The 9,978-nt window shown below is 42.4% G+C and overlaps 1 protein-coding gene across 1 annotated transcript; it reads right to left on the reverse strand.

Moving 5' to 3' along the window:
• Nucleotides 1-7,679: 7,679 nt before the first annotated feature.
• LOC308519561 (olfactory receptor 7D4-like) lies at nt 7,680-8,606 on the reverse strand (the record flags this gene model as incomplete). The annotated part of the gene is made up of 1 exon (XM_081091582.1): nt 7,680-8,606. The coding sequence occupies one exon, from the start codon at nt 8,604-8,606 to the stop codon at nt 7,680-7,682; it is 927 nt and encodes a 308-aa protein (XP_080947708.1).
• Between the last annotated feature and the right edge of the window lie 1,372 nt (nt 8,607-9,978).

Here is a 9,978-nt window from a genome sequence, read left to right on the forward strand (position 1 = left end):
GAAGGGAGGTGTCATGGTAGGGTAACAGAGCCACAAGTCTGGCAAGTGGCTTCTCAGTGCTCAGCACCTTCCTCATTAATTTCTGCTTTTATCTCCATTTTTTCTTTATGCTTTCTTTTGGTTTATTTTTTTTTTTTAAACTGGCAATTGATTCTTAATCTTTTATTGACAGGTGTTTTGTGCAGTGAATTTTCCTTTGTTCACTGCTTTAAAATGCATTCCATAGAATAGAGCATAAGTCTCGGAAATCATTATTTCTTTAAAATTCTGTAATTTCAGTGTGTATTTCTCCTTTCGCTCAGGAGTTAATAAGAGGTTTTTAAATTTCCAGATAGAAGAGCCTTTTTTTGTTTTTGTTAATAAATTCTGGGTGTACTTATATGTTGATTTTCTGCAATTTAAATATAATATGCCTCAATGTAAATTTTCTTTGGGATTGATTCTGCTTGTTGATCTCTTAGCTTCCAGGATCTGTGGTTTGGTGTTTGTAATTAATTTTGGAAAATTCTCATTCATTATTACTTCAAATATTCTGGTCCTTTCTCTCATTCTTCTCCTCGTATTCCCATTACACATGTTACACCTTTTGTAATTGCCCCCACAGTTCTCAGATATACTGTTCATTCTCTTCTCTCCTTGTATTTTCATTTGGACATTTTTTATTTCTAACATTCCCTTTTGATTCTTTGAGTTTCTCTGTCCTTACATTACCCATTTGTTTTTACATGTTCACTTTTTCTATTAGAACCCTTAACATATTGACTATAGTTATTTTAAATTCCCCATCTCATAATTCCAAAATCTCTGCCATACCCAAGTCTGGTTCTGATGCTTGCCTTCTCATTTTAGACTTATTTTTTTTCTCACTTTTTAACATGCCTTGCAGTTTTTTGTTGAAAGCTTGGCAGGATGTGTTAGGTAAAAGGAAGAGCAAGTAGCAGGCCTTTAGGGCGCTTTTTCTTGCTAAATGTTAGTCTGTTTACTGGTTGCTGTAGCTACTGTGTCAGAGATTAAAGCTTTCTCTAGTGTCCTTATTTTTGTCTCCCCTGTTTTTTTTTGGGTTCTTCTATAGACTCCTTAAATAGAGGCTACGACTAGCAATTTTTTTTTTCCAACTGTATTCCCATTATACAGGAGCTGAGACAAATCTTCTCACCCTTTAGTGTAAGCAACACAAGCTCTGTTATGTCTTTAGCCTACTGCTATGTTCCTGAATTCAGAATAAAAGCTGATTTTTTTCTAGCCTACCCAATTATTCCTTGGGAATCTAAATAAATAAAAATGCTTCCTAAAGACAAGTTCCAGACTCAGACCCTTGACAATTGTTTTGACTTAATGTTTTTCACAATTTTGAAAAACTATCCTCCCCACCTCACATAGGATGTCAGATTTGAATATTTTTTTTTACAAAAATTAACTACAGTCTTCCACACACCACAATATGATGATCATTCATCTACAGGCGGGAAGAGTCAGCTTATCAGCTAGAAACTGGGACCCTTTGTCAGAGTGCTTACTCTGTTCAGACCCCGCTTCCCTTCTTGACTGCTCTGCCTTTCATGTCTGTATCAACTGATGAATCAGTTGGGCTGATGGTGCCTGATGCCATGGTCACAGGTCACATGAATACATTTAAGCATTAATATCTTACACCTGCCTTTCTGAAATCTCTGCACCCAGCCTTTTCCCTTGGAATGCTTGTGTGTGGTCTTTGGGTGAGTGGTGGGGGCACTTTCTCATCCTTGAATGAAGGTGCTGAATGTTGCATAGGCCTTGCTCAATAGTTTCCCATACTCATTAGTGAAGAAATAGCAATCATTGCCCGGCTCTTGCCTAGTTTGGAAAAAGTAAATGTGTATACCCTAGATGCCAGGCCTAAGGGGAATAGAGCACTTCTCTCAGCATTGAGTAAAATGGGGCTCTTTCTTTAATTAGGAGCCTTGGAATCCAGTGTAATTACTCCCTCTATGCCCAGTCTCTCTATCACATTAATTAGTACAGGAGGAAACTCAATTCCCATCTCCACCTGTGTCCCAGAGCTCTTGAATCTCATTGCACTGTCTGCTAGTTCTTGGGACAGACATCATAATCTTGCTCAGTCTCTCTGGAGGGGACTTCTAATTATACTCTTACCTAGTGTTGCCTCATTATGGCTTCTAATTCTTGGGGCTTCTCAGTAGTAAGCAGCTCTGCCTTTGTAATGTTTGGGTAACACCAATTCACTCACGATTGTTCCCTCTGGAGAACCAGTGAATTATCAGTTAAGTGTCTAACACCTAATTAGGCTTTGGGAAGAAAGACAATAAGACATACTATTGTCCTTAAAGGAATAATGGTCAAGGTGAGACAGGCATAAACAATAAATAAGATAGTCCATCCAGGAAGTCCCCATGAGCGGGTGCTGCCTGTGGAGTGGTCAGGGAAAGCCACAGGGTGGAGGTGGTGCAAGCCAAGTGTGGATGGCTTGTGTATTGTGTTGAATAAGTATGCCAATCCCGAGCCTAAGGCACGGCAAAAACACATCACGTTCTCTGACACGGAAAAGGACAATCTTTGAAGTAGGAGATAAAGCTGGAGAGGTAAAAGGAGACAGATTATAACACACACACACACACACACACACACACACAGAAACATACATTAACACTATATACCACTCTCAATGTAAATGTTATTTAAAAGTTGATGGAAACCCATTGACAATTGAGATTTTCAGTTGAGAAGTGACCTGCACCCCATAGTAGAAGGGAATAAAGGGGTCTGTTTATATTTGGTGCATAGTGAACTGCCCAAAGCACAGTGCTTTAATATAGCTCACTTTCTTTAGTTAACAGTTGTGTTGGCTGACAATTTGGGTTGTGCTTAGCTGGGCTTAATCAAGTGCCAGTTTGGCTTGGGGGTTACTTGCTCTTCACTGAGGTCGATCCTGCACCTATCTAGGTGGGGCCTGTATGCATGTTGCTGGAAGATCCAGGACAGCTCAGGCGCCACTGTTTACATGTTTGTCAGGTTCCTGCTTGTGTCATGTTTGCCTTGTACCCTGATGCTCAGTGCAGTCACATGGATAACCCCAGAGTGGAAAGGTATTCGGAGTTATCCAGAAGGGGCGCAGGCACAGGAAAGTGAATAAGTGGTAGCTATTTTTGCCGGCACCACAAGGCCACTGTTTGGATGGCAAGTGGCCAGTGTAGAGGGAATAGCTTTATATAGTTAAAATGGACATATAATAAATGTTAGGGGTTTGGCCAGTGATGCAGGCTGTGAAAGAATTCACAACTAAAAGAAGAGATGCAGAGAGGTTTATTTTACTTTCCCGAAGGGAAGGGAAAAGGGTGCATTGCCAATCAATACAAGGGCAAGAAACAAAAAAGCGGCTACCCCTTTTAAGCCCTGGTTATTGCTAAGCAACAAGGGAGAGAGGAGGGTTTGAGGGCTGAAATTGAGCAAACATCCGGGGGGCGGGGGGGGGGGGGGGCGGGGCGGGCAGGAGGGCGGAGGGTTGTAGTTTGTTCTTCAGGAGACAGTCGGGGCAGGGCAGATGTCCTAAGGAGGTTTCTTACTGGTCTTTTCCCCACAACTGTAAAACATGGTTAGAACAGAAGTTATGAAGAGGCTTGTTTGAAGGGGAACGAAGAAGGGCACTTTCTACTAATTATCCCTGAGTTGGAAAAACAGCAGGCGGTATATGCAAGACGATAGCCTTGAAAGAACTTATCTTGTCCCTCAGTTTGAACAGAGGGGCTGTTTGAATCAGAGGAGCTAATAATCTTGAGGTTTAATTACCAGGTGCTTCTCATAAATTGTGGAAGGCTACAGTAAGGAAAAAGAAAGGCCTTTTTTATTATACTGATAAGTTGCATTCTTAAAGTATGTAGCCTGATTAGCTTTGACCTCTGTGTACACTTGTGAAGCCATCACCACAGTCAAGTTGGTGAACCCCCAAAGTCTCCTCTTATCCCTTTGAATCCTATCATTCCTCAAGCAGTCAGTGAACAGGCAAGGTTCTTGTCCTCTGAAGTTTGGAGGCACTAAAGTGTGTTCATCTGTTTATTCAACCAATGGCATTGGTGCTTCTTTTTTAGACCGAAGGCCTTCTCCATAAGGACTCTCTTGACTAGAGACTGGTATCTTAGTTCCACTCTATTCTGGTCCTTAGGAAGACCAACGTCTTCCCCTCTATTTTTCCTGCACTTTCCTTTCCTTGAGTCTTCAGAGTTATGGTAGGTCAGTGGTTCTCATCCAGCAGTGGTTTTGCCCCTTAGGGGCATTTGGCAATGTCTGGAGACATTTTTAAAAAAATATATTTTATTGATTTTTCACAGAGAGGAAAGGAAAGGGATAGAGAGTTAGAAACATCAATGAGAAACATCGATCAGCTGCCTCCTGCACACCTCCTACCGGGGATGTGCCCGCAACCAAGTTACATGACCTTGGCTGGAATTGAACCTGGGACCTTTCAGTCCGCAGGCCAATGCTCTATCCACTGAGCCAAACCAGTTAGGGCTGGAGACATTTTTAAGTGTTAAGACTGGGGCGTGAGGGTGGGGAAGCCACTGGTGTCTAGTGTATAAGGCCTTGGGTGCTGCTAAATTTTCTACTATGCATAGGACAACCGCCCCCCACCCCCCCCCCCAAAGAATTATCTGGCCCCAAATGTTAACAATACCCAAATTGAAAAACAGTGATAGAATAGTACTCCCTACCAGGAACTAATTGAAAGGTGGAGGACAAATCAGATAGTGCTCTAGGCTCATTAGTATGGTCCTACGCTCTTGGCTTCATCTAACCTGCCTAAGGCACCAGGACCAGGTGCTTGGTAGAATGGCTGGTAGTAAGACCTTGCACTGAATAAAGTGATTCTTTTTTGTAGCATCCTGCCGATAGGTCTACCTCTTTTTGGCATAAGATGGGATCACAAATAAATGCTGTGTTCATAAATACGATGTTCACTACTTTTTGAGATTTTATATATTAGACACTTAATAATAATTTGCTGCAATCACCCCAACAACTATTTACACATAAGGAACCTGAGGCTGCATCCTAGCTGGTTTGGCGCAGTGGGTAGAGCATCAGCCTGTGGACTGAAGTGTCCTAGCTCGATTCCAGTTAAGGGCAGGTACCTCAGTTGCAGGCTTGATCCCCAGCTAATCGGGAGGTGGGGGGACACAACTAATCAATGTCTCTCTCACATTGATGTCTCTCTCTGTCTCTCTCCCTCTGCTCTTTCTCAAAAAAAGAAAAATGGAGAAAATATCCTTGGATGAGAATAGAGGGAGGGAGGGAGGGAGGGAGGAGGGACGTACCTGAGGCTGCTTAGAGATAGTCAGTGTCCTAATAAATGGTAAAGTGAGGATTCAAACATTGGAATCTGAATCCAGTGACCACCAAGAGGGTTCTACAGGCATCAAGACAACCCAAGACATATTTTTTTAAGTTTTTAATTTTTGCTCAGTTTAAGAGATTCTCCCAATGGAACTGAACCAGTGTAAAAGATGCTTTGTTTTCCCAGTTCCCTGTTGTAGGGAGTCCTTGTCTGGGGCCATTTCCTGGTCTATCCTTAGTCTCTAGGTCCAGTCTCTGACCAGCATGTGGTGCTCTTAGGATTGAGGCTTGTCTTTGTGGCTTTCTTGGTGCTTTAAGTCACAGTTCTGGAGATGTATTCAGTCAATCCCATCTAAACCCATGGCCTGATAAACTCCAGCCAGTTTTTCTAACTCTGTTCTGCTGATACTGGATCCCTCTCATGCACTGTGTGCCCCCCTGTCCCCCCTCTGCTTCCCCTCCTCCCCCCACCATACACACACACACACACATACACGGTAGTGCAAGCTATAATAGTTAATAGAATTTAAGGCAGAGAAGAATCCCTGGCTGGCTGTTTATAATCTCTGCACCTTTGTGTGGTCAACATAGACCTCCTTGGTGGTCTTCATGGATCTTATGATGGCTAACAATTACTGAGTGCTTGTGTCAGACACTGTTCTGAGCTCCCTTATGTGTAACATTTAATTCCTGCCAGAACTCTAGAAAATGTATTGTCATCCCTATTATTATGGGTGAGGGTATGGAGGCAGAAAGAAGTAACTTGAGCAAGATTCTACCACTTGTTAGTGAATGATGAAAATATTTGAGCCCAGAGCCCCCCTAGTCACTATGCTATGCTGCCCCTCAATATATAAGTGCTATGAAAACTGGAATGAGTAGGAGGATGGTGACCAGGGGAGGCCTCTGAAGAGTGGATATTTTTTTTGTGTTGTTTTTAAATCTTTATTGTTGGAAGTACTACATATATTCCCTTTTTGCTCCCATTGACCCCTTATAACCTCCCCTGCCCCCATCCCCCACCCCAGGCCTCCACCACCCTATTGTCTGTGTGAGAGTGGACAGTTTTGATTTGAAGCCTAACGTGTGAGAGGATGCCAGGCATGAGCAGATTTGGTGAAGCATGATCCAGGCAAGGAAGGCAGAAAGTGAATTGCTTTGGACTCTTTATTTCAGATCTGCTGGCTCATGGATCAACAAAAATCAGAATTTTCTCTTTTATAGTAGACACTACAAAGAAGTTTCTTATTAAAGTCCTCAGTTTAGGTCAGTGGCCACCACAGGCAAGATACACTAAGTAAAATTTTATGAGATCACAGAAGTCAGTATGAGATAGTTCAGATAACTGTTCCAGACCAAGGAAAACATGGCCAGTGGGTATGGTGATTTGTTTTAGCTAGAACATAACAGAGGGGTAAAGATGAGTTAATAATGTGTAGACATTTGTTGTCTCATTCTTCTCCCCTGCTGCATTCCTTGACTTGCTTTCTCCTCCTTTGATGCTTGCAGGAATCTGCATTCTTTTTATTTTTTTATTGATTTTAGAGAGAGGCAAGGATAGAGAAAGAGAGAAGGGGAAGGGGGGGAGAGAGAGAGAGATCAGTTAGTTGCCCCAGAGTGGGGATTGAACCTACAAACTGAGTATGTGTCCTGACTGGGAATTGAACCCTCCACCTTTTGGTGCATGGGACAACGCTCCCATCAACCAAGCCACACTAATCAGGACAGGAGTCTGTGTTCTTGAAATAGTTTATTTCCACAAGAGGTGTAGTAATTGGTTGGCCATTCTTTTTTTTTTTTTTTCATTACTTAAAGTATTATAAAGAGTATTATATATGTCTCCTTTTTTCTTTCTCTCCTTGACCCTCCCCTAGCCTCCCATGCCCCCCAGTGTCTTGTGTCCATTGGTTATGCTTGTATGCATGCATACAAGTCCTTTGGTTGATCTCTTACCCCCCCCCCCAACCCCCAACCCTCCCCAGCCTTCCCGCTGTAGTTTGACAGTCTGTTCGATGTTGCTCTGCCTCTGTATCTATTTTTGCTCATCAGTTTATAATGGTCTTAATTATACATAAATGAGTGAGATCATGTGGTATTTTTCTTTCATTGACTGGCTTATTTCACTTAGCATAATGCTCTCCAGTTCCATCCATGCTGTTGCAAATGGCCATTCTTTTTCTTTGGTAGATGGTGAGCCTTTGGGTGTGCTACTTCAAGTTTGTCTTTGGTCAGGAATATCTTCTAGTATGTCATGGTAATATTTCTTCTCTATGTCTTCAAACTACATATTTAGGAATACTAATTATCAGCACTTTGGATCTCTGTTGTCCTTAACTTGCATGATCTCACCAAGATTATGCTCTGCTGAAAAGTCTCCTCAGAGCCTCTTTTATGTCCCTGTTCCTCAGACTGTAGATGAAGGGGTTCAGCATGGGGGTGACCACCGTGTACATCACTGAGGCTACTGAACCCTTTCTGGAGGGTTGGTTTGTTCCAGATGTGAGATAGACCACAAGGCCGGCACCATAAAACAAGGAGACAACTGAGAGGTGAGACCCACAGGTGGAAAAGACTTTATACTTCCCCCTAATAGATGAAATGCCCATTATGGAGGAGACAATTCTAGAATAAGAAAAAAGAATCCCAGTCAGGGGAATAACACCCAGCAGGCTAGTTACAAAATATTGTAGGATGTTGTTGGCAAGGGTGTCGGAGCAGGCAAGCTTGAGGATCTGAGCAAGTTCACAGAAAAAGTGAGGGATTTCCGTCTCTTTGCAAAAGGATACCCTTAATACCATCAGACTTTGCAACAAAGAATAGGTCAGGCAGATTAACCAAGAAAGCAGAAGCAGGATACTACAAAGGCGAGGGTTCATGATGACCGTGTAGTGCAAGGGGTGACAGATGGCCACAAACCGGTCATAGGCCATCACTGTGAGTAGCAAATCATCTAGCCCAGCAAAAAGCATGAAGAAATACATCTGGGTGAGGCAGCCTTCATACATGATGTCTTTGCTCTGTGTCTGGATGTTCACCAGCATTTTCGGGACGGTGGTGGTCGTGAAACAGATGTCAGTGAAGGACAGGTTGGAGAGGAAGAAGTACATGGGCGTGTGCAGGTGGGAGTCAGAGCTGATAGCCAGGATGATGAGCAGGTTTCCTATAACACAGACTAGGTACATGTAAAGGAACAACCCAAAGAGGAGGGGCTGCAGGTCCACATCTTCTGAAAGTCCCAGGAGAATGAATTTTGAAGTAGCTGTTTGATTTCCTGCTTCCATATATATTTATGGGAATTGCCTGAAGAGAGGCAAGAATTATGTTAAGACAGTAATAAAGCAGGAATGTGCCATCTATTTCAAACTCATTAAGTTTTATGTTTTATTTGAGAGTTTTATTTTCTTAAGTTGACAAAAATATCTTCAATAATACCGTTCCTTTCCTGCTTCCATCATTACCTGGAACAGTGGCTCTTTTTTAAAAATACATTTTTATTGATTTCAGAGAGGAAAAGAGAGATAGAAACATCAATGATAAGAGAGAATCATCCATCGGCTGCCTCCTGCACGCCACACACGGGATTGAGCCCGCAACCCGAGCATGTGCCCTGACCTGAATGGAACCATGACCCCCTGGTTCATAGGTCGACACTCAACCATTGAGCCACACCAGCTGGGCTGGAACAGCTACTTTTTAAAATTAATGTCCCACACTATTCAGGCTTCTTCTTTGCATTGTCCCTGACTACTGGCTAGTCCACCTCTATAATTCCTGTGAAAGAACAATCAGCCTCCTGAATGTCTCCTTTCTGCCTTGTAGCTGTGGTCTCTTTGGGTCCCAGGGAAATATAGAGTATGGGAAGATCACTGGGAGTTGCAGAATTTAATGCTTTTTAAAAATATATATTTTTATTGATTTCAGAGAGGAAGGGAGAGAGAGAGAGAAATAGAAACATCAATGATGAGAGAATCATTGATCAGCTGCCTCCTGCACGCCCCATACTGGGGATCGATTCCGCAACCTGTGTATGTGCCCTTGACCGAATCAAACCTGGGACCCTTCAGTCCACAGGCCAATGCTGTATCCACTGAGCCAAACCAGCTAGGGCTTTAATGCTTTTTTTTAAAGACAAAGTTTATTTAGAAAGTTAGAGGTAGTAAAAGTGAGCCTTAGAAGAAATGGGCTTAAGAAACATGTTACAGAGGCAAAACAAGGGCCTTGGAGCTTAGGAAAGTACACTGAAAGATTCTAGTGGGTGTGCTCTGGGGGGAGAGGAGAGAGAGAAAGCTAATTGTCTTTTTTCTTTGCCCTTATGACATTTGCCAGTATCTTGAACTAGACCATTCTCCATCTCAAGATTGACCCAGAGAAGGTTATTGGAAAAGGATTTTATAGATAATTCTTTCAATATTATAGTAACTTTATTAATGTCCCAACTTATCCCTCTGCCATTGTAATGATCAGTGTACCATAATACACTCAAATTCCGAAGACCAATTCAGACCATTTTGTGTCCTGCATGGTTGTGTTGTAGTTCTTTAACTTTCTTTAGGTTGGGAGAACTGTGACTTTTCTGATTCATTTTCATTAATATCCCAAGCACTTAGCACAGTACCTGGTACATAATAGGTGCTCTATAAGTATGTGTTAGAA

Source organism: Myotis nattereri (assembly GCF_964212035.1).
Source record: "Myotis nattereri genome assembly, chromosome: 5".
Classification (NCBI taxonomy): Eukaryota; Metazoa; Chordata; class Mammalia; order Chiroptera; family Vespertilionidae; genus Myotis; species Myotis nattereri.